Raw genomic sequence first — 25463 nt, forward strand, 5'->3', positions numbered from 1 at the left:
ATTAAAACTGAATCATGTTCCATTAACACAACACATGACGGAACAGTAAACATGTCCATGTGGAATAGTTGTCACTGTGCCCTCAGACATCAGTAAAGCGTTCACGGATGAGCTGCTGACACAAGGCTCAAGCAATTGTTAAAGGGGCACGATAGCCCGCCCTCCTCCGCCGTCGTGCTCCGGCCTCAGGCACTTGAATGGCTTCCTCATCCTCCTCCTCGTCGTCACCTGCATCTTCTACATCATTATCATCAACCATTCTCACCGCAGGTGGGTCTTCCGCTACCAGGTGCTGCTGCCTCATCATGGCTAAGTCATGCAGCATGCAGCACACAATAGTGAACTGACCGACAATCTCAGGGGAGTATTGCAATTAGCCTCCGGAATGGTCCAGGCAGCAGAAGCGCTGATTCAAGATGCCAATGGTCCTCTCTCTGATGCTGCATGTCGCAATGTGCGACATGTTGTATTGACAGTCAGCTTCCGTCCGGGTTACGCGTCGGAGCGTCGTGAGCCAGGTGGCGAGGCCGTACCTATTGTCTCCCAGTAGCCAGCTCTGCCCTTCTGACTGTTGCTGCTGAAACATGGCAGATTAAACGCTGTCGCATAGGATGAACGCATCATGGGTGCTCCCAGGGTATCTTGCATCGACTGAAATGATATGATGCATGTCGTCACACACAAGCTGTACATTAATGGAGTGGAAGCCTTTTCTGTTCCTATACATCTCGGAATCCTCCAAAGATGCTCGCAAAGCGATGTGGGTACAATCAATGTAGGCCGATATCTTTGGGAAGCCAGCACTCCTGGAGAAGCCCACAGCCCTGTCATGGTTTGCTTAGGCGGTCATGGGGAACTTTATTAAGTCATTCCTACAGTGCAGCCGTGACCTTGCGAATGGAGACAAGTGTTGAGAGATTGCGCACACATCCCCAGTTGTAGCTTGAAACGATCCGGAGACATAGAATGAAAGTGCTGCTGTAACCTTCACTTCAACTGACAAAGCAGTCCTCCTGATGTTTCTAGGTTGCAGGTCTGCTCTGAGCAACTCACAGATCTCAGTTACAACTTCTTTGCGGAAACGCAACCCTCTGACACAGTCTGCATCACTCAGGTGGAAGCATGAACGCCTGTCTCGATAAACCCGAGGTGGGTAAGGCCTCATGCCCAGCACCCTACGAGTTCTCATGTTCCTGATGCAATAAAGTCGAATCAATTGTCTCCTGCGGAGTACCATGATGCAGAAGGCTCGCACAAGGTATGGCATTGTCAGTATTGCCCCCATACTCATATTTTACCTTTGAAAGAAGCTCAAAACGGCAAGAAAGCAGACAGGCAGTCCCGGTTAGTAGTTCTCTCTCTCCCCAAGGTCTGTATGGGTGGACTACACCCAAAGAAAGGTCTTATGCCTTATCCTCTCCCCTTCCCAGACACCCTTAACTAATCAGAGTCTTGTGACTTCTTCCCTTCTCTCTCTCTCCCTCCCTCTCCACCCATCCCCCACCCCCACTCATTGCAGTCTTCAGTGCAGAAGGCACCTCATTCCCCAGCTCCAAGCCTTCCGATCGGCACCTCGCTCACTCGCTCTCTCCTTCCCCTTCCCCCACCGCCCCCACACACAGCTTGTTTTGTAGTCGAGCCCTGAGCCGCTGTGTCCGGGCGCGGGACCGATTCTGCCGGCCAAAGCTACGACCCTCCAGCCCTGCTTCAAGATGTGCAGCGGTGATGTGTGAGTAAAAAAAAAAGACAAGCTACACTTCTATGTTGACAGGTAAATCAAAGTTGAACTTTATTATTGATTCTGACAGTGTTCTTGACTCCCTTCAAAATCTTCGATTTAAAAACAATGGCATCTTTCAGCGCAGATTTGTGAATGTGCGCTGGTTTTCTGAACTCACCAGAAGGTTTTTCAGGAGTGACCAGATACTTCGACCTAAGAGGAAAAAATGTCGGCCAAACTGCGAAAAAAAACTGGCGCGGACAGGAGGGATGATGTTATTAAAAAAAAACTGGCCTAGAAAAATCATAACTAAGTCAGTTACGCTGGCACAAATCGCAGGGGGAAACTTGGAAAAAAAATGACCGGGGAAAATTAAGCCCATAACCTTAGTCTCACTTTTCATAGAATCACACAGCACAGAAGGAGGCTATAAGTCCCACCGAGCTGATGGCAGCTCTGAGAAAACTATCCAATTAGTCCCGCTCACCTGCCTAATTTCTCTCATCTCTCCACATAACTGAAATCCCACATCCCTGGTACCATTCTAATAAACCTACTCCGCACCCTCTCGAAGGCCTTGACATCCTTCCTCAAGTGTGGTGCTCAGAATTGGACACAATACTCCAGCTGAGGCCTAACCAGTGATTTAAAGGTTTAGCATAACTTCCTTGCTTTTATACTCTATCCCTCTATTTATAAATCCCAGGATCCCATATGCTTTGTTAACAGCTTTCTCAACTTGTGCTACCATCAAGATTTGTATGTGAACCCCTAGGTCTCTCGGTTACTGCACCCCCTTTAACATTGTACCATTTAGTCTATATTGCCTCTCCTATCCTTCCTTCCAAAATGCATCAATTTTAAATAAAATTTGAACTTAAACAAGTTTCACTAGTTCATGGCAAGTGTTGAGGTAGGAAGAAAAAAAAATTTCAACCACCTTGCTATGTACCACAGAACCTCGCCAATGGCCCAGAATTTTCTGGAGTGTGCCCAGTTTGTTCTATTTTTTTGTGTCGCAACATGCTGGAAGTGCGAGCTGCTAATGGGGCAGCAACGTCAGCAGGGCATCTGGGACTTTAGTGAATGACGGGTCCAACAGTCTAGCTCCTTAACCAATTAGATTTCAGGGTGGAGAAAGAAACAGAGGAACAACAGAGAGGAAATAGGGTCAATTAGAATCAAATCAAAGAGAAATAAAGAGAGGGAAGGAAAGATTGGATTGAGAGAGAAAAAAGGAGGCAGAAGGAAAAGAAAAAAAATTGAAGAATTTTAAATGTTAAAAACCTCCAAGAACAATTTACTACCTGCAGGAATAAGACTGCACAGTTTCAATTGTTCCCTTTCTGGGATGGAGGTGGTGTGGCATTTCAGGAATATAAATCTCATCATTAAAAGGGTCTTTACAATATTAAGTACCAACCCTAACTATCTGCGGCGAAATTCATTTGTTTAACCAGCGCAAGTGAAGCAATTTCTTTAAGCTCACAGGGAGGCTGACTGCAGTTTTTGCGAGGCTAATGGCGGTGGGGTGTAAATTAACCATCAATTTAAGGTGGTTCGCAACTCATTGGGTATCTCTTCCCCGCCACAAATTTCTGTATTATTACATACCATTAACGGCATGCGTAATAAACATTCAATTATTTTACCAGCAAATTCTGGCTCTTGATACTTGAGACAAATCACTTGTTGGCACAAGAGTTCTGGTATTTTACTGCATTCTTCCTTGACAGAATTTAATCATACCTTATTATGTTTTTTTTTTTAAATGAGTAAAAACGTAGTTTACCTCGCTGACCCACTCTCTGGGTGGGGTTTCATCCCGTTGCTTCGATCCCATCTAAGAGGAGCAGGCTCCATTGTTGGCAATCCAGTGGCTGACGTGGTGGTTGTCCATGTTCCTGTATTTCTTCTAAGCTGTCCAGCTGGTAGACTTCTCCTTAAACGCTAAGTGGAAAATAAGAGATCAGAAAGTGAACTGAACAAATAGTTAGTTACTAACACCAACTTTATTGGTGTATAGATCTACACCATGGAACTGTATGATGTAACCTCGCATGCAATTCCAGTTACACACCATGGGGAGATTGAGCGTAAGCCAAACACTTCTATTGGAGAAAGGTTAGGAAAATTGGAGACAGTCATTCCCAGGCAGCTGTCACTGATGGTTAATGGCCAAGGGAGATAACAGAGAAAAACTTGGGGCTAGACGTTCCATTATTATCGCTATCGCGCAAAAATGGGCGATTGTGTGTGTTTTATTTTTCAGAATCGCCGGAATATCGCCCATTTTAAAAACCGCTAGTTTCGCCTTTTTAATTTGAGCAATCGCTTTAGCAATGTGAAATAGGCGATAGCGATGCATTCAGTCGTGCTAGGCCGGCATCCATAGCAACGGCCGTTCTGCGCACACATGTTTTTTGTTCAGGCAAAGAACTTTTCCCGCGATTCGGGAGGTCAGGGGTCATCAGGGAGGGAGAGAGAGAAGGAAGGTTGTGTCGAGGCAATGGAGATGGAACATGAGTCGGGAGAGTGTTGCGGAGGTTGCAGGGAGAAGGAGGGCGAAAGCCTTTTCTGATGAAGCCAACGAAGCTCTGGTCCACGAGATGGAGACTCGGTGGGACCAATTAACCCGGGATGGGCGTGGGAAACCTCGGATATACCAGCAAATATGGGCGGACATCGCCGAAGTGGTAACTTTGGCAGTCCACAATATGAGAGGGGCAAACCAGTGCCACAAGCGCTGGAATAGTTAGAAACATAGAAACATAGAAAATAGGTGCAGGAGTAGGCCATTCAGCCCTTCGAGCCTGCACCGCCATTCAATAAGATCACGGCTGATCATTCACCTCAGTACCCCTTTCCTGCTTTCTCTCCATACCCCTTGATCACTTTGGCTGCAAGGGCCATATCTAACTCCCTTTTGAATATATTTAGTGAATTGGCCTCAACAACTTTCTGTGGTAGAGAATTCCACAGGTTCACCACTCTCTGGGTGAAGAAGTTTCTCCTCATCTCGGTCCTAAATGGCCTACCCCTTATCCTTAGACTGTGACCCCTGGTTCTGGAACTCCTCAGCAACAGGAACATTCTTCCTGCATCTAACCTGTCCAATCCCGTCAGAATTTTATATGTTTCTATGAGATCCCCTCTCATTCTTCTAAATTCCAGTGAATACAGGGCCAGTTGATCCAGTCTCTCCTCATATGTCAGTCGTGCCATCCCGGTGAACCTTCGCTGTACTCCCTCAATAGCAAGAACGTCCTTCCTCAGATTAGGAGGGGGGGCAGTGGGAGAGAGGTGACCGCAGCTGAAGTTTATTTGCTGCTGTGGTTGTTATTGTTGTTGTTTTGCTGTTCTTTTGTTCTTCTTTTGTTGTTGTTGTTGTGGTTGGTTGTTTGATTTATTGTTATTTAATTGACGTTAATTTAAAAGTTTAATATAATACTAAAAATAGAAACATAGAAACATAGAAAATAGGTGCAGGAGTAGGCCATTCGGCCCTTCTAGCCTGCACCGCCATTCAATGAGTTCATGGCTGAACATTCAACTTCAGTACCCCATTCCTGCTTTCTCGCCATACCCCTTGATCCCCCGAGCAGTAAGGACCTCATCTAACTCCTTTTTGAATATATTTAGTGAATTGGCCTCAACAACTTTCTGTGGTAGAGAATTCCACAGGTTCACCACTCTCTGGGTGAAGAAGTTCCTCCGCATCTCGGTCCTAAATGGCTTACCCCTTATCCTTAGACTGTGACCCCTGGTTCTGGACTTCCCCAACATTGGGAACATTCTTCCTGCATCTAACCTGTCTAACCCCGTCAGAATTTTAAATGTTTCTGTGAGGTCCCCTCTCATTCTTCTGAACTCCAGTGAATACAAGCCCAGTTGATCCAGTCTTTCTTGATAGGTCAGTCCCGCCATCCCGGGAATCAGTCTGGTGAACCTTCGCTGCACTCCCTCAATAGCAAGAATGTCCTTCCTCAGGTTAGGAGACCAAAACTGTACACAATACTCCAGGTGTGGCCTCACCAATGCCCTGTACAACTGTAGCAACACCTCCCTGCCCCTGTACTCAAATCCCCTTGCTATGAAGGCCAACATGCCATTTGCTTTCTTAACCGCCTGCTGCACCTGCATGCCAACCTTCAATGACTGATGTACCATGACACCCAGGTCTCTTTGCACCTCCCCTTTTCCTAATCTGTCACCATTCAGATAATAGTCTGTCTCTCTGTTTTTACCACCAAAGTGGATAACCTCACATTTATCCACATTATACTTCATCTGCCATGCATTTGCCCACTCACCTAACCTATCCAAGTCGCTCTGCAGCCTCACAGCATCCTCCTCGCAGCTCACACTGCCACCCAACTTAGTGTCATCCGCAAATTTGGAGATACTACATTTAATCCCCTCATCTAAATCATTAATGTACAGTGTAAACAGCTGGGGCCCCAGCACAGAACCTTGCGGTACCCCACTAGTCACTGCCTGCCATTCTGAAAAGTACCCATTTACTCCTACTCTTTGCTTCCTGTCTGACAACCAGTTCTCAATCCATGTCAGTACACTACCCCCAATCCCATGTGCTCTAACTTTGCACATCAATCTCTTGTGTGGGACCTTGTCGAACGCCTTCTGAAAGTCCAAATATACCACATCAACTGGTTCTCCCTTATCCACTCTACTGGAAACATCCTCAAAAAATTCCAGAAGATTTGTCAAGCATGATTTCCCTTTCACAAATCCATGCTGACTTGGACCTATCATGTCACCTCTTTCCAAATGCACTGCTATGACATCCTTAATAATTGATTCCATCATTTTACCCACTACCGATGTCAGGCTGACCGGTCTATAATTCCCTGTTTTCTCTCTCCCTCCTTTTTTAAAAAGTGGGGTTACATTGGCTACCCTCCACTCCATAGGAACTGATCCAGAGTCAATGGAATGTTGGAAAATGACTGTCAACGCATCCACTATTTCCAAGGCCACCTCCTTAAGTACTCTGGGATGCAGTCCATCAGGCCCTGGGGATTTATCGGCCTTCAATCCCATCAATTTCCCCAACACAATTTCCCGGCTAATACGGATTTCCCTCAGTTCCTCCTCCTTACTAGACCCCCCGACCCCCTTTTATAACCGGAAGGTTGTTCGTGTCCTCCTTCGTGAATACCGAACCAAAGTACTTGTTCAATTGGTCCGCCATTTCTTTGTTCCCCGTTATGACTTCCCCTGATTCTGACTGCAGGGGACCTACGTTTGTCTTTACTAACCTTTTTCTCTTTACATATCTATAGAAACTTTTGCAATCCGTCTTAATGTTCCCTGCAAGCTTCTTCTCATACTCCATTTTCCCTGCCCTAATCAAACCCTTTGTCCTCCTCTGCTGAGTTCTAAATTTCTCCCAGTCCCCAGGTTCGCTGCTATTTCTGGCCAATTTGTATGCCACTTCCTTGGCTTTAATACTATCCCTGATTTCCCTTGATAGCCACGGTTGAGCCACCTTCCCTTTTTTATTTCTATGCCAGACAGGAATGTACAATTGTTGTAGTTCATCCATGCGGTCTCTAAATGTCTGCCATTGCCCATCCACAGTCAACCCCTTAAGTATCATTCGCCAATCCATCTCAGCCAATTCACGCCTCATACCTTCAAAGTTAGCCTTCTTTAAGTTCTGGACCATGGTCTCTGAATTAACTGTTTCATTCTCCATCCTAATGCAGAATTCCACCATATTATGGTCACTCTTCCCCAAGGGGCCTCGCACAACGAGATTGCTAATTAATCCTTTCTCATTACATAACACCCAGTCTAAGATGGCCTCCCCCCTAGTTGGTTCCTCGACATATTGGTCTAAAAAACCATCCCTTATGCACTCTAGAAAATCCTCCTCCACCGTATTGCTTCCAGTTTGGTTAGCCCAATCTATGTGCATATTAAAGTCACCCATTATAACTGCTGCACCTTTATTGCACGCACCCCTAATTTCCTGTTTGATGCCCTCCCCAACATCACTACTACTGTTTGGAGGTCTGTACACAACTCCCACTAACGTTTTTTGCCCTTTGGTGTTCTGCAGCTCTACCCATATAGATTCCACATCATCCAAGCTAATGTCCTTCCTAACTATTGCCTTAATCTCCTCCTTAACCAGCAATGCTACCCCACCTCCTTTTCCTTTTATTCTATCCTTCCTGAATGTTGAATACCCCTGGATGTTGAGTTCCCAGCCCTGCTCATCCTGGAGCCACGTCTCCGTAATCCCAATCACATCATATTTGTTAACATCTATTTGCACAGTTAATTCATCCACCTTATTGCGGATACTCCTTGCATTAAGACACAAAGCCTTTAGGCTTGTTTTTTTAACACCCTCTGTCCTTTTAGAATTTTGCTGTACAATGGCCCTTTTTGTTCTTTGCCTTGGATTTCTCTGCCCTCCACTTTTCCTCATCTCCTTTCTGTCTTTTGTTTTTGCCTCCTTTTTGTTTGGTGGCATCTGCAAGTGTAAGTATTAAATTATTACTTGTATAATTGGAATGATGCACTGACTCATTCATTAGAATGTAAATCTGCCAGATTGTTATTAAGCTGGGTAATCTTGGGTAGCATCCCTGTTAAGATTTGGATTGGGGTCGGAACCTGCACCCCCAGGACACTAACCCTGGGAGGGCAGGGCCCAGGACTCGAACCATGGGAACGTGCGCGCGCAGAACGGCCGTTGCTATGGATGCCGGCCTAGCACGACTGAATACATCGCTATCGCCCATTTCACATTGCTAAGGCTATCGCTCAAATTAAAAAGGCGAAACTAGGAACTATTCCGTGCAAATATGCATTTGTAAACTTGCCGAGATGCCTTAAACTGAAATGACAGTGTTATTATTTAAACGTTTTGATTGAAAATTGGGGCCAAAGGAATGACTGGAAACAGACAGTCTGCAAACACTCGGCATTTCTACCACTTTAGTTTAGAAGAAGAATTATTAAAGTATATCACTGCTCGTGTACTGTGAGCAACTCTTTAACTTGAACACCATCTCCTTTTTGGTTAGGTTGGTGGATGGGGGCACGACTGAGCGCTGAGGGAGCCACTCAGCTTTGGCCAGACTGAGAGTCTCTCCGGCTGCTGCTGTCAGTCACACAGTGACCCAGCCTGGACTGGGGGAAGAGCTGCCCTGGCTCACTTAGGACATTAGCTCCAGCCATACAGGGGTCTCCGAGCACAGCCCAGGGACACGGTGCCCCTTCCCGTCATGGTCCGGTCATTGCCAAGCTCACCAGCGGTCCTGATTCCGCCCCCCGCCTTTCAGGGACCTTCATCAATTGCAATAACGCAGCCTCCTCCCTTCAGGCGGCGAATGGCACGGCCCGTGGATGGGGCCTTTCCTGGGGATTGTGCGCAAGGGGGTTGGTGTCACGCATTAGTTCCTAACCACGATCTTATTAAATTTTTTCTCTGAACGTAGATGTTATAACCATGCATTAATTGCATATAAACTGTATCAGCATATAACGTTGACGATGAAAAGCATGTGCAATGACTAATTGTGAATTACAGTATGTGTGTGTTCCCGTAATAGTACCGAGGCAACAGGCTTATGCCATGCTCTTGTCACGTTTACAGAAGAAGATAATTAAGAATCGGGCAAAGGAAAGGTGAACCCGGAGAAGGGCCTGTGGATCTTTTTCAGTTAACCGACCTGGAGGAGTGTGCCTCAGCCTTTGTAGGGGCACATAATCGTTCTGCCACTCATGGTGGTGCAGATCCCGTTGTTGTGCCACTTGAGTAATGTGTAAACCAGTGGTAATTTAAAGTAATTTAATGCAATTTGATTATAATATATGAATGATGTAATGTTATGCATGCAGCTTCTGTACGCTTCTCTACTCTCATGTTAATTATATATAACGTCTCTCATTAATATTTATTGCAGTTGTGTTGCTCCTTGTACATATGCCTGCGCAGCGCAATCATTCTCATGTCTCCCTGTTGTAGGCATCAGGCACCTGCTGAATATATCAAAACACTGGGCATTAGGCACCTGCTAAATATATCTAAACTCATATAGGTTTAAAGTGGCCACATATAAATTGGCTGCCCAAGCATGATGGGAACTCAGTTAGTCAAGAAATGAACTGCTGACTGAGGCTGACCGAGCAATGACCCTGTGAGGCCCACTACCGGGAATGCCTTGGATCATCCGCTTGAGACAAGATAACTATAACGAACCATTATAGTACCTGGTATGGAATGTCCTTAATCAAGGACTTCACACAGCAGAGCCCTGAGGAACAGAGATAAGGTGGGGGGCCTACCTCACATAACGAGGTCATTAATCAGCCCGAGCCGACAAGAACCGAACATACAGCCCCTGAGGTATCAGGGGAATTCTATTGGGTTAAAGAAACCTATATGTAATCTATAATCGTTATGATTGGATTGTATCCAGCCGAAGTGGGTTGAGTAACTGTAATGAACTATTGTAAAACATATAAATATCGATGAATTTCTTTGTTCGGTGGAGTGGAGTGCCTGAAGTTGGACCAGAGGCTCTCTCCCCGCCGGCGTAATAAAAGCCGTTTTGGCGTTGGAACCGACCCAGAGTGTCGAGTGATTCTTGCAGGAAAACATTCGTGCTAACACTCCCCTTCTCTTCTACGAACTGCAATTATGTTTTCCAGCTCCCCAGGCGCAATGGGAGGCCTCTGGAGCATCACCCCACTTGCTGCAGGTCGTGCTGACCAAGGGGGATGATGATACAACCGAGAGGTAGGATGATGAGTCAGTGGAGGAATCTACAGTACCTGCAGCCATGTCATCCTCAATGGATGAAGTAGCGAGGCCAAGCGGCTTGAAGCAGGGCACTCCAAGTCATCCAGTGCCCACGCTGACCACGCGGAGGTTCGGTCGGCGAGGTAGGCATGCACAGCGATGAACGAAGACATGGTGTCTCTGTTGAGGATCGACATTGGTCGAGAGCTCCTCCAAGCGCTTGGTGGGTTGATCTGCAACATTGCCACACTATCTGCTGGAATCTCGGAGAACATGGGGCAGATGATTGCAGCAATGTGGCAAACGGCCAACTCCATCAATGCCATGTGGCAGGCAATGGTTTCGGGATACGGCACTGCACCCCAAGGTGCTGTACCACCAACAACGTCGACAGATGCGAGTCAGGAGGAAGCAATTGCTTCTGACTCGGAAGACATTTCTTCGGAAACGTCTTCTCCTCGGCCTCTTAAATTGAATCTGCCAAGGTCACCAGCCACAGCAGCAGCCCTCGAGGGAAGCATGGCCACAAGTAGGGCCGGGGGGAGGGCGGGGGGGGCCTAATCTATTTTCATTAAAATTTTTGCCTGTTCTTATTGTTATTAAAAATGTCTTGAATGTTGGGGGTGGTGGGGTGTTGTTTTTGTAGTGTTATCGTTATTTAAAATTTATTGTTGGATGAAAATTGTTGTTGATTATTGGGGGTGGGTTGGGGGCGGGGGGGGGGATGGGTGTTATAGTTTGTTTATAATTTTTTTCACATCAATTGTTAAATTATTAAAAAATGTTGTTGAACTTTACAATTGTTGTGAAGTGTCTTCTAATAACATATGGTTAAACATCAATACAAGGGCTGCAAACAATGGCCAGGCAAGGATGAAATGTAACTGTAACTGTCACCAACGTAACTTCACACAAAGCGTTCATTTATGAGCTGCTGACGTAACAGTCTTGCAGCTGCGTAATTACCATGGGGCTTTGCCGGTGGTGTGGGGACAGGGGGGTGGGGGCGTTGGGGGCATGGGTTCATCATCAGCCTGATTGTCCTCCTCCTCCTCCCTGAGGTGGACCAGCAGTCCCATCTGGCAATTGTTGTCCTCTCCTCGTAGCTAGGTTATGCAACATGTAGCACACCACAATGAACTCAGTGACCTGCTCAGGGTGGTATTGTAGGTTGCCTCCTCAGTGGTCCAGGCTTCTGAAGCGTTGCTTCAGAACTCCAATTGTTTTTTTGACTATATTGCGTGTGGCTATACGGGCTTTCGTTGTAGCGTTTCTCGGCTTCTGTCTGGGCACTTACGCAAGGGGGTCATGAGCCAACTGGCAAGACTATATCCTTTATCCCCCAACATCCAACCGTGACCTTGTGGCTGACTCTTAAACAGGTCAGAGACAGTGCTCACACACAAGATGTGCGCATCATGGATGCTCCCTGGAAAATTAACATTTACTGCCATGATTATTTGCTTGTGGTCGACAACGAGCTGCACATTCAGGGAGTGGAATCCCTTTCAGTTCTGAAACACCTCTGCATCCTGTAAAGGTGCTCACATGGCGATGTGCGTACAGTCTATTGCTCCCTGCACCTTGGGGAAGTTTGCTATTCCCGAGAACCCCAATACGCTCTCACCCTGTGCCACCCTGGTCATACGGAAATTTATAAAGTCCATCTGCGTGTAAAGAGCTTCAGTCACCTGTCGAATGCAGAAATGTGTGGTGTGCTGTGAGATGCAGCCCGATGCATATAAGGAAAATGCCACAATAACCTTAACCTCAATGGGGAGTGCGGTCCTGATGGTGCTGGTAGGCTGCAGATCTCCCTTAATTAGCTGGCATATCTCACTGATGACCTCCTTTCGGAAGCGCAGCCTTCTAACACATGTGTTATCGGCCAAGGCCAGGTATGATCGCTTATCCCTGTAAATGCTTTGGGTGTAAGGTCTCCTCCTCCTCTTTGATTGGGAATGCTCATCAATTAACCTTCTCCCATCTCTATTCTGCAGAATGTGAGTAGTCATCAATACTGGTTGAGAAATTATAGGCCCCATCACTATAAATGCCCTAATCTGTCTTCAAATATTCTTAAATTGTTCTCAATAAATACAACACAAACTCGAAATTTACCACACGTGATTAGATAATTGGCAAGATTCTAAAATGCCCTTAAAATCACTCAAGAATTATTTCAATGCTCCCATCCACTTAAAGCAGCCTTTTATTAAACTTCCTCCGATTTACAAAATGGCGTCCATACTGCCGGGTTACGGTCAGGTGAGTGCAGCTTTTCTTGAGTGTCTTTTTGGGCGAGCGATCATTTGGATGCAATATGGGCGAAATGCCGAAAGTAGCTCTCAGCGATAATCTGGGTGATATTTGGGCGCTAGTTTCCATTTATCATCATATATTGGCTATAAACAGCATTTCGGCACTCATATGGGCGCTAAATGGACAAATATGTGCTGAAAGTCTAGCCCATCGTAAAATGGAGTTAAAATCATAGAATGGTTACAGCACGGAAGGCCATTCAGCCTGTCGAGCTTGTGTCAGCTCTCAGCTTGTCCCACTCCCCCGCCCTTTCACCCTAGCCCTGAAAATCTTTTCCTTCAAATACTTAACTTTCAAAAGCAAATTGATTAAGACTGAGTCTGCCTCCACCACTCTTTCAGGCTGTGCATTCCAGATCTTAACCACTCACTGCATAAAAAAGGCTTTTCTTACATCGCCATTGGTTCTTTTGCCAATCACCTTAAATCTGTGTCCTCTGGTTCTCGACCCTTCTGCCAATGGGAACAGTTTCCCTTAAAATACTCTGCCAAATACCCTCATGATTTTTAAGACCTCTATCAAATCTCCTCTCAATCTTCTCTGCTCCAAGGTGAACAACCCCAGCTTCTCCAGTCTAACAATATAACTGAACTTCCTCATTTCTGGAATCATTCTTGTAAATCTTTTCTGCATCTTCTCCAAGGCCTTCACATCCTTTTTAAAGTGTGACGCCCAGAATTGGACACAGTACTCCAGTTGGGGCCGAACCAGTGTTTTATATCGGTTCATCATCATTTCCACACTTTCATACTCTACACCTCTATTTATGAAGACACCAGGATCCCGTAAGCCTTAACTGCTTTCTCAACCTGCCCTGCCACCTTCAACGTTTTGGGCACACATACCTCCAGGTCTCTCTGTTGGTGCGCCCACTTCAGGATTGTACCATTTAGTTTATATGTCCTCTTCCTCATTCTTTCTACCAAAATGTATCACTTCACAATTTTTTGCATCAAATTTCATCAGTCTGTCTGTGTCTTCCTGAAGTCTATGCCTCTCCTCCTCACTGTTCACTATACTTCCAAGTTTTGTGTCATCTGCAAATTTTGAAATTGTGCCCTGTACACCCACGTCCAAATCATTAATATATATCAAGAAAAGCAGTGGTCCAAGAACTGACCCCACCCCACCCCACCCCCGCCCCCCCCGCGGAACAACACTCTATACTTTATACCTTCCTCCACTTCGAAAAACAACCGTTCACATTACTCTCTGTTTCCGATCACTTAGCTAATTCCGTATTCATGTTGCCACTGTCACTTTTATTCCATGGGCTTGAACTTTGCTGGCACTTTGTCGAACGCCTTTTGGAAATCCATGTGCACTACATCAACTGTCTTACCCTCATCAACCCTCTCTGTTACCTCATCAAAAAACTCGATCAAGTTGGTTAAACACGATTTGCCTTCAACAAATCCGTGCTGGCTTTCCTTAATTAATCCACACCTATCCAAGTGACAGTTAATGTTGTCTCTGATTGTCTCCTGTTAAAAAATTATAAAACCATATCGTAAACCTGAATTGAAAAGTTTCACAACTTGATTATGACAGAAACAAACATTAAAACATTATTTGATGGTATTAACAATCTTTCAGTTCGCCTAGTCTATAATCCAGCAAGATTGCAAAAATAAATTCAAATTCTAAAATAAAAATATGAAACGTTGTTGTGTGCTTTCTGAAAATTGCTAAAGGCAATGCAATATATTTTTGCTGAATCTTTGAGCTAAACAACATGAGGAATATTAGTCGTAAAGAATGGAAAATGTCATTCAGAATGAGTTAGATTCATGGCCAAGTTTCCTTCAGTCTGCCTCAGCAACACATTTAACTTTAACTTCAGATGAGCACTTCCACTACACCAGAATGCACAGTTCCACTTTCTCAATCAATGAGGCTGACAATTTAGCTCCAGTTTTTTGCACTTGAATCCAATTAGTAGAAACCAGGTAAGATGTCCAAAATTCAGAGGGATAGTGAAAGAAAAACATGCAAATCCATCAGTTATTACCTCATCTCTTGATTTTCTCTTTTTTTCAATAAACTAATAATGAAATTTCAAGTAAATAAACATGAAAATAAGTATTATGTTTATTTGAAACAGTAAATTTCAAACTGAAGCTAAACAGGTTAGCAAAAGGACTACTGAATTTGAAATTAGACAGTATCAGTAGCTCAAAACAGGTTGATAGTGAATCAGTAGCCTGTGTTACACCGCAACTGATCTCCATTTCCTTTGCCATTGATTTCAATCGAAAAGAAAATCAGGCTGCCAAGTCGCTATCAGCCTGTTCTGGGCTACTGCCGTTGACCAATTTTCCTCCAACAACATACTTGGCACTGCTAATAAACACAACATATAAATGATACAGATCTTACATATATGTACTTACGATTATCATAAATCACTAGTATTGTTTGCTGGGAATGGAACACTGCCCTTTAAGTTTCCAATCACAAATTTCGTGGAAAACAAAAAATCTTTGAAGTGTAATAAAAACTTTGATAATTAGGTGAAATATGATCTTTGCATGTTGCCATGCGAGCTATTACTAACATTCTGCAATTATCAACTGCCTTTTTACCATTTGCTCAACTGATAAATTTAGCATTTATTTAAAAATAACTGCACAGCTCTTGCAACTGTTTACTGCCAGAAGCTCTTGGGAGACTAATGCAAATGAGAAGTTTCAAAGAACGTACATGTGTATGAACAAAATCATTCAAATTAACAGAAAAGCAACATCTAATATTCTGCTGTTGTGTCAGCACAATGGTACAAACAACAGAATTCCAACAAGTTATGTCAAATCTAACCTTTGGAAAAATTCTTTCCCCTTTATCCGATAAGTCCTCCATTTCTGAGCAGGGATAAGAGTCAGAGAATGATGTAAGGGGATTCACTCTTGGTCTGTGTGTATTAGAGAATGTGAGCTGGGATGCAATCAGGCTGCTGATGGTTCGCAGAGAAGAGATGATATTGGAAGTGAGAGACGGGTCAGCAAGAAGGTCTGTAACCAGGCTCTGTGCTTCACCCATAACGGCGAGATCCACTCCACACCCACTACCAGAATTCTGTAACAAAGCACAAGATTATGACTTTGAAAATGTTCAGAACATTTATTCAGTTATGTTTACTTTCTCTATTTGCACTTGGTTTGCAGGATTTCAATGTAATGGTTACAATTTGCTGCATCATGGCCATCAAAATCTTGCTGACAGAAACTCAATGAAAACTATTACAACTAAAATTAAACACTATGTCTGACAAGTATAGAACATTGTTTCAGTATAATTGACAAGTACATTTAAAAAAAAATGGCATCATTCTCCATCCTCTTTAGCTGGATGCTTATTTGGATAATTTTAAAAAATTAACATTTTATTAGTTTTAACTACCAGTATAAATTATTCCATTACATCAGGCACCTTTCTGATGCTGTGAGACATTTCAGTGACCATATCCTACAGAAAGAAATGCATTTTGTTAAATTGTATATTTGGTTTCTTCGGAAGGCACCTGTTTTGTTTCAAAAGTTATCTTCTTAATGTTTATCCGTTGAACTGAAGAAAAGTCATGAATCATTTTAAAATTTCTAAGGATTTCTCATTTTATAACATTCTATTTAAATCAGGCTAAAATCAGAAGTGACAATTTTGGTTGATGTAAAATTAAATTGAGATTGATTGCTCTGCCGCATGGGCCCCACTTCCAACCATTAATGAGAAGAACTAGGAGAGAGCTAGATCTCTGTCCTTTGTACTTGAACATTTCCTGGGACCAAAAGGACAGGGATGTGAAGCTCCAATTATATACAGAGAGTGGCATTGAATTGGCACACAAATGGCATCATCATGCCTCCAGTGTTTAAGACTGCACGTGGAAATTGGGTGCCAGACGTATTGGTGCTGATCTCAAAAATCTGAAAATGAGCAGCCAGCAACTTCCTTAGATCCAAGTTAAGTAAACCTTTGCTGTTCTTTGGTACAGCAGAGCAGCATATTGGGGTAAGAGGACATTTGGCTCCAGTATTTGACAGCAGCCACCTAGCCAAAATAACCATATAAATACCTGTTGCAGCATAAGTTCAAAGAAATAAATAATTTGCATTTATATATTGCCTTTCATGGCCTCAGGTTGTTCCAAACCACCTCACAACCAATGAATTACTTTTGAAATATAGTCACTCTTATAATGTAGGGAAATGCAACAGGCAATTTTTGCAAAGCCAGGTCCCACAAACAGCAATTAGATAAATGACCATATAATTTGTTTTAGTGATGTTGATTAAGGAGTAAATATTGACCAGGACACCAGAATAACTCCCCTGCTCTTCTTCAAATAATGCACTGGGACCTTTTACATCCACCTGAGAAGGCAGAAGGATCCTCAGTTTAATCTCTCATCTGAAAGATGACAACTCTGACAGTGAACAAATAATAGCATACATTAAAAAAGATACTAATTTGAAAGTTAATTTATTAATTCCAATACTGCGCAAGTTATCATGGCACCGCACTACTTGTGGAGTACTTAAATGTTTTCCAAATTACCCATTGTTGTAGACCACAGAGATAATATATCAACTGGATTACAATTATACTTTTGCACTCGTCATTTTGATATTGATGTGTCTGCAGAAATGTCAATTTCACATCAAAATAAGTTGCAAGAAAATCAAGTAAAATGTAAATGAACAACAGCACACCTGAAGTAAATCAATAATTGTAGAAAAACCCCTCTTTTCAAATAATTATTGCATTCTTTTGTCTTTTTACTTTGGCATACACACGTGTTGATATATTTTAGCAGAATATTTTCGTGTCATTTTTTTTTTTAAAAACAGGTGGCAGTGACAAGTTACAAGAAGAGGGAAAGCTCTACCATCCAGCTTTCCAAATATTATCTGTTAATACTTTCAAAATACAATGAAATTAGCCAGGATAAAGCAACTTTAGGATTAACCTAATAGACGTGTCATTCCCTCATACAGAACCAAAGCCTGAACTCTTACTTTTGTGTGCGACTGGAAATAAGTGCTCACCAAAGGCTTGGGTTCTCGAAGAGCGGTGCTGTGGAATCCTGTGATCTCAGATCATTATTCTACCCTCTACAGCATCAGTGTGCATTCTATCTTTACAGCTATGTTTTTCCCATTTCCAACCAATATTTTTAGGTCCTGGATGCCAATCGAGGTGTGGAACTCACCTTGTTTATATTATAGTGTGCTGGAAGTAATGGGGTATCATATGCCTGCTATTGACAGCATACCATTAATATGAAAGCTTCTTCGGCTTCACTGCAAACTACACCTCATCCAGCACTGCAACTGAGTTACTGGCTTCCAATACAAAGCTAGTAATCAAGCAGCTTACTGGTATTTCAGATTATCGTCAATTAAATAAATGTGCTGATGGTGAGACTCACCGGATTTTATTTTAAGGTATTTTCTATCTTTAACCTTGGTTTCCTTGTGTGATATATTATCTGTGTAAGAATATTGTTGTGAAACCAACTTCTTAGATATCCGAGAGCAGAACAAGGCAACTCATTTTCTAATTTTCCAGGGAGGAAGCACATTTAGTACCTGCTCACAATATGACGCCTGAGAATCTCTCCATGTGGAACATCATTGTTGCGAACTCAATTTTTACCACTCGAGGCATAAAACACCAGGGCTCCAATATTGGAAGCCCGAATTTCTTGAAGTATATTAGTTCAAGAATAAGACCCAACCAATTATCAGCTCAAAGAATAAAAATTATTTTCATAGTGACATTATGAATCTCTTCACCACAGTATTGTATATGGTACTCTTGGTATGGCAAGATTTTTACTGGACCATTAAGTACAACTACATTTTTTCACCACTAAGCATAAAAATTTTGATCAATAAACGTTATACAGAGGGATGTTGGATATGGAATGTGCTTCCTGAAACAGTTGTGGAAGCACAATTCACAATAGCTTTCAAAACAAAAGTGGATAAATAGTTGAAAGAGATCAATTTAAATACTATGAAAAGAGGACAAAGAGATGAAACTAAGAGTCTGACCCAGGGGAGTACTGGATTCTGACAAGTTTTGGTTTCTTAGCTCCAAAAAACATTTTTTTTATACAAAGCAAAGTTTCTGGAGCCAGGAAGCAGTTGCAAACATGGCTGCCACCTTCCCAATCTGTTTTCTCCTTCCCGCGTGTGGTTTATAGAATCACAAAGAAATTGAAAGAAAAAGACTTGGATTTATATAGCGCCTTTCACAAACACCGGACGTCTCAAAGCACTTTACAGCCAATGAAGTAATTTTGGTGTGAAGTCACTGTTGTAATGTGGGAAACGCGACAGCCAATTTGTGCCAAGCAAGCTCCCACAAACAGCAATGGGCTAACCAGATAATAATTGTTTTTGTTGTGTTGATTGAGGTATAAATATTAGCCAGGACACCTGGGATAACTCCCATGCTCTTCAAAATAGTGTCACATAATCTTATACATCCACTTGAGAGAGCAGACGGAGCCTCTGTTTGACGTCTCACCCGAAAGACGGCACCTCCGACAATGCATCACTCCCTCAGCACTGCACTGTCAGCCTAGATTTGTTTGTGCACAAGTCCCTGGAGTGGGACATGAACCCACAACTTCTGGTCGAGAGAGCTGCCTACTGAGCCACAACATGGAAGCAGGCCATTTGGCCCTATCAGTTTATGTTGATGCTTATCCTCCACCTGAGCCGCAGTCCTAAACCCATATTGCCCACATGCTCCCATATCCCCCTTGTCTTCCTTTTTTTCATCCCTCGATCTAACCCATCCTTAAATGTTGAGATGGTCTCTGCTTCAATCTTCAACTCTGAATTCCACCGCCTCACAGCTCTCTGTGTAAATTAGTTTCACGTTCTCTGTCCTAAATCTCTTACACTTAATCTTAAATCTATATCTCCTCATTCTGGACCCCTCGATCACTGAAAACAGTGGCCCCAAGTTTCCACATGATTTGCTCCTGATTTTTTGGAGCAACTGGTGTAGAACGGAGTATCTTAGAAATCGGAATTCTCGTCATTTAGTTTGCTCCAGTTCTAGTCAGTTAGAACAGTTTCACTTTGGAACAGAATTTTTTTTTCAAAAGGGGGCGTGTCCGGCCACTTACGCCTGTTTTCAAAGTTTCGTCAGTGAAAACTTACTCCAAACTAACTTCGAATGGAGTAAGTGAAGATTTTTGTACACTCGAAAAAACCTTGTCTACACTTTAGAAAATGAGGCGTAGGGAATGGGGGGGGAGGTTTAAAGGGAAGTTTACAAACATTAAACACTTCAGTTTTACAAATAAAGAGCCATCATCAATCAATAAATTAACCAATAAATCAATCAAAAAAAATTAAGAAGAAATAATTTTTTTTTAAATCAATAAATAAAACATTTTCTACTTACCGACTGCAGCACCGGGAGCCCCCCCCCCCCACCCAGTGTGTCTCTATCTCTCTGTCTGTCTGTGTGTGTCTCTCATTCTCCATCTGTCAGTGTCTGTGTTTCTGACAGCGAGGGGAGGGGGAGGAGGGAAGTAGAGGGAGAGAGGGGGGAAGCAGAGGGAGGGATGGGGGAGAAGGGGGAGGGATGGGGGAGAAGGGGGAGGGATGGGGGAGAAGGGGGAGGGATGGGGGAGAAGGGGGAGGGATGGGGGAGAAGGGGGAGGGATGGGGGAGAAGGGGGAGGGATGGGGGAGAAGGGGGAGGGATGGGGGAGAAGGGGGAGGGATGGGGGAGAAGGGGGAGGGATGGGGGAGAAGGGGGAGGGATGGGGGAGAAGGGGGAGGGATGGGGGAGAAGGGGGAGGGATGGGGGAGAAGGGGGAGGGATGGGGGAGAAGGGGGAGGGATGGGGGAGAAGGGGGAGGGATGGGGAGAAGGGGGAGGGATGGGGGAGAAGGGGGAGGGATGGGGGAGAAGGGGGAGGGATGGGGGAGAAGGGGGAGGGATGGGGGAGAAGGGGGAGGGATGGGGGAGAAGGGGGAGGGATGGGGGAGAAGGGGGAGGGATGGGGGAGAAGGGGGAGGGATGGGGGAGAAGGGGGAGGGATGGGGGAGAAGGGGGAGGGATGGGGGAGAAGGGGGAGGGATGGGGGAGAAGGGGGAGGGATGGGGGAGAAGGGGGAGGGATGGGGGAGAAGGGGGAGGGATGGGGGAGAAGGGGGAGGGATGGGGGAGAAGGGGGAGGGATGGGGGAGAAGGGGGAGGGATGGGGGAGAAGGGGGAGGGATGGGGGAGAAGGGGGAGGGATGGGGGAGAAGGGGGAGGGATGGGGGAGAAGGGGGAGGGATGGGGGAGAAGGGGGAGGGATGGGGGAGAAGGGGGAGGGATGGGGGAGAAGGGGGAGGGATGGGGGAGAAGGGGGAGGGATGGGGGAGAAGGGGGAGGGATGGGGGAGAAGGGGGAGGGATGGGGGAGAAGGGGGAGGGATTGGGGAGAAGGGGGAGGGATGGGGGAGAAGGGGGAGGGATGGGGGAGAAGGGGGAGGGATGGGGAGAAGGGGATAAAGGGGGGAAAGGAGATGGGGGAAAGGAGATGGGGGGGGGGGGAAAGGAGAAGGGGGAGGGAGGCTGAACGGGCCAGGCCCGAGACTTTGGGCAGGGCCGGTCCCCAGCACCAGATTTACAGGTAGGTGGCGTCGGATCGGTTCGGGGGAGCGCAGGGAGGGAGGTCGGTTCGGTTCGGGGGGGGAGAGGGCGGTCAGGTCGGATCGGGTCCGGGGGCGGGGGGGGGAGCGGGAGTTGGGTCGGGTCCGTTGGCGGGGGGGGGGCTGGGAAGAGAGGACAGTCGGGTCGGGTCCGGGGGCTGGGGGGAAAGCGGGAGTCGGGTCGGGAGGTGGGAGGCGGGTCGGGTCCGGGGGGAGCGGGAGTCGGGTCCGGGGAGCGGGAGTCGGGTCGGATCGGGTCCGGGGGCGGGGGGAAGCGGGAGTCGGGTCCGGTCCAGTCCAGTCCAGGGGAAGCGGGAGTCGAGTCGGGTCGGGAGGAAGCAGGAGCTGGCCGTGGGAGGAGCCTTATTCACACAGCCCCAGTGAGGCCATTCGGCCAGGGCTAGGGGCTACGTGCTTCGGGCCCCTCCCACACAGTTTCAGGCGCCTGGAGCTACTGCACTTGTGTGCCCACTGTAGCGCGCATGTGCAGAGGTCCCGGCACTGTTTTCAGCGCAGGGACCTGGCTCCGCCCCCTACAGCTTGTGCTGCGCTGCGCCGAGGGCCAGAGGACCTGCAGGGAGGTGGAGAATCTGGAGGTTTTTTTTAGGCGCACTTTGTGGCGCGAAAAACGGGCGTCCAGGTCGGGACTGCGCTGTTCGAGGCGCGGCTCGAAACTTGGGCCCAGTATGCTTCTGTCTACGATCCCAACCTTTCAGAATTTTAAGCATCGCAATCAAATCATTCTTGTTCTTCTCTGTTCGAACGTGAACAGTTCCAATTTTTCATATCTTTCTTCGTATTTATATTTCCTCATAACAGGCCACATCCTAGTGAATCTGCGCTGTAGTCTATCTGTTGCCTCAACTTGTTATAGCGAGATGTCCAAAACTGTGCACAGTGGGAGTCTTACTAAGGTTTCAAATAGATTCACCATTACATCTTGAATTGTCAATTCTATACCTCTTGCTCTAAAACCCTTCTTTTATAATCTTGTCCACTTGAGGTGTCGCTTTTAATAACTTGTGAATCACATTCCAAAATTCTTCTGCTCTTCCACATCACCAAACCTTCCTCCAATCAACGTATAATCATTAACTGTACTTTTTTTAAACCAAAATGTACACATTCAATTATATATGCCCCTTTTTTGCCCATTTTACCATCTCAGCAATGTCCCCTGGTAGCTTCCTTTAGTCCACAGAATTGTTTACCGTGTCTCCTATTTTAGCATTGTCCACAAATTTTGATGTCACTCTTACGAGACTTATGTTCAAATCATGGGTGTGGACATTGAAAAGTTGTCTCAGAACAGAACCCGGTGTTCACTCCTCAGCTTATCCTGGTCACGAACATTGTTTTCAATTGTCTTTACAGAAGTGTAGTTCATGAGGCAGCTATATTGACCATTTTCTCACACTCAGTGCCCGATGGAAAAAAAACTTGAAGTTAAAAAAAGCTAACCAAAAGGCAAGCACAATTCATAAATGCAAGCAGACTGAATTACAATTAACAGTTCATGCCATTATCTTTCATCTCAAGTCCATCCATAACTTCCTTTTTGGAGGAGAAAGGAACAGAAATAGCAGCGGTTGATGTACAATTAATTTAATTATCTCACCCACCATCAGTCTGAGAGCCATCTGAATGATCAGTCCGAAGGTCCATTGGCTGCTGGAGTGAGCACAAATAACAACAACCGTGAGCACGGTTATTGCATTGATGGAACTCACCCAAGTGCTTTATGCTTTAAGGATGTTCATTCCTGTCCACAGCCTCCAGCTGGTGCAAGTTAATGGTTGAGCCCCAGCTATGTTCACCAGACCCCTGGGCATGGTCCCATGCATTAATGCAGCCCTGCATAGGTGTCTTTTCATTGGATCCATTTGGAGCCCTTGGATGAGCCACAATTTTCTCCAGTTAAACATTGGGAAGACCGAAGTTATCATCTTCAGCCCCCACCACAAACTCCATACCCTGGCTCCAATCCATTCTCCTCTATCGGAACAGTAGTAGGCCATTCAGCTCCTCAAGCCTGCTCCGCCATTTAATGAGATCAGAACTGATCTGTGACCTAACTCCATACACCTGCCACCTTTGGCCCATATCCCTGAATACCTTTGGTTAACAGTAAGTTATCAATCTTCGATTTAAAATCAACCACTGATCTGGCATCAATTGCGGTTTGCGGAAGAGTTCCAAGCTTCTACCACCCTGTGTGTGTAGAAGTGTTTCCTAGTTTCACTCCTGAAAAGATCTGGCTTTAATTGCCCCTCAGTCCCAGAATCCCCAAACAGCGGAAATAGTTTCTCTCTATCTACCCTATCTGTTCGCCTTAATATCCTGAAAACTTCGATCAGATCACCCCTTAACCTTCTAAATTCTAGGGAATACAACCCTAATTTGTGTAATCTCTCCTCGTAACTTAACCCTTGAAGTCCCGGGTATCATTCTGGTAAACCTATGCTGCACTCCCTCCAAGGCCAATATATCCTTCCTCAGGTGTAGAGCCCAGAACTGCTCATAGAGCTCCAGTGCGGTGTAACCAGGGTTTTATATAGCTGCAGCATTACTTCTGTTATGTAATGATGTGTGTATCGTCCCAGTACCTTAAATGTATTGTAAGTACTATGCCACACCACAGAGGGCGCTGCGGTGGGAAACCCTGGTATTACCTGTAACAAGGGCTATATAAGGCTGTCCACCACACCTGGGAGGCACTCTGGAGCTGAACAATAAAGGACGATGGTCACAGCAGTTAGACTTACACCAGACCGTGTGGAGTCAGTGATTTGTGTGCTACATACACCACACTGGCGACAAGGAAGCGGACGAACTCCACGCAACCATGGCTACTCTGGGCTCACAAAGATTTTACCGTGGGCAATGATTGGGAGGCCTTTACGGAAAGGCTCGAGTACTACTTCACAGCAAACGACCTGACGGAGGACACATACGCAATGAGAGAGAAGCGTAAGGCGATATTGCTCTCCAGTTGTGGCGATGAGGTTTACTGTCTCGTCAGGGATTTGCTGGCACCTGGGAGCGCCAGGGACAAGTCATACGAGGAGCTGACTGAACTCATTCATGACCAGTTTAAACCGATGGAGAGCATCCTCACGGCCAGATACAAATTTTACCATCACTGCAGATCTGAGGGCCAGGATGTCACCAAATATGCTGCGGACCTCAGGAGACTTGCGGCGCCATGTGATTTTGGGGCACACCTTGACGAGGCTTTGCGGGACGTTTTCGTTATGGGGATTGGCCACGAGGGCCTCCTTCACAAGCTGCTGGCCACGGAACCCACAGTCACTCTGACAAAGGCCATCACCATCAGCCGGGCATATATGACCTCAACTTGCAGCACCAACACAGTCTCGAACCCGGCAGGCACTGTCCACAGGATAGCGCCCACCACGGACAAAACTGCAGAACGTGGCTCTGCCCGGGGCAGAGAGCACGGACCTCGGGATCCTGAAGCTCAGAGTCCGCCGAGGGGGGCCAATCAAGCAGCACCATGCTGGCGCTGTGGAGGAAGCCATGGGGCTCACCGGTGCAGGTTTGCGGAGTACACGTGCAATACCTGCCACGTTAAAGGCCACTTTCAGCGTATGTGTAAAATAAATCAGACTCACCGTGTGGCTGAGGAGACGGGGGATGATCCACTGTTCAGCGAGGAGCAGGTAGAAGAAGATGAGGTGTTGGGGCTGTACACGTGTACCGACGATTCGCCCCCAGTGATAAGTGAAGTAAAAATCAACGGAGTCCCTGTGAGTATGGAAGTGGACACGGGCTTGGGTCCGTCGTTGATGAGTCGGAGAACTTTTGATAAACTGTGGATTAACCCAGCTGCACGACCCAAGCTGGTCCCGGTCACAGCGAAGCTGCGTACCTACACCAGGGAACTAATACCTGTTCTCGGCAGAGCGATGGTGCAGGTATCCCACGGGGACGAGACGCACGCTTTACCT

General features: G+C 45.6%; 1 protein-coding gene across 14 annotated transcripts in view; it reads right to left on the bottom strand.

Annotated features, from left to right (window-relative positions):
- Nucleotides 1-25463, bottom strand: part of pde3b (phosphodiesterase 3B) — a 442736-nt gene that overhangs the window by 110290 nt on the left and 306983 nt on the right. For 13 of the 14 annotated variants that reach the window (XR_011596648.1, XM_070899927.1, XM_070899935.1 and 10 more), the window contains 2 exons: nucleotides 15645-15902; nucleotides 3513-3670 (listed from right to left, as the gene is read on the bottom strand). Coding sequence is in view for 13 of the 14 variants with exons in the window: in XM_070899927.1 (XP_070756028.1) it covers nucleotides 3513-3670; nucleotides 15645-15902 (416 nt within the window). In the remaining variant the exon portion in view is untranslated. Of the gene's footprint in view, nucleotides 1-3512; nucleotides 3671-15644; nucleotides 15903-23114; nucleotides 23158-25463 lie in introns of those variants that run through there. The other variant, XM_070899934.1, reaches the window with a different exon arrangement.

This window comes from Pristiophorus japonicus, chromosome 14, assembly GCF_044704955.1.
Source record: "Pristiophorus japonicus isolate sPriJap1 chromosome 14, sPriJap1.hap1, whole genome shotgun sequence".
NCBI lineage: Eukaryota > Metazoa > Chordata > Chondrichthyes > Pristiophoridae > Pristiophorus > Pristiophorus japonicus.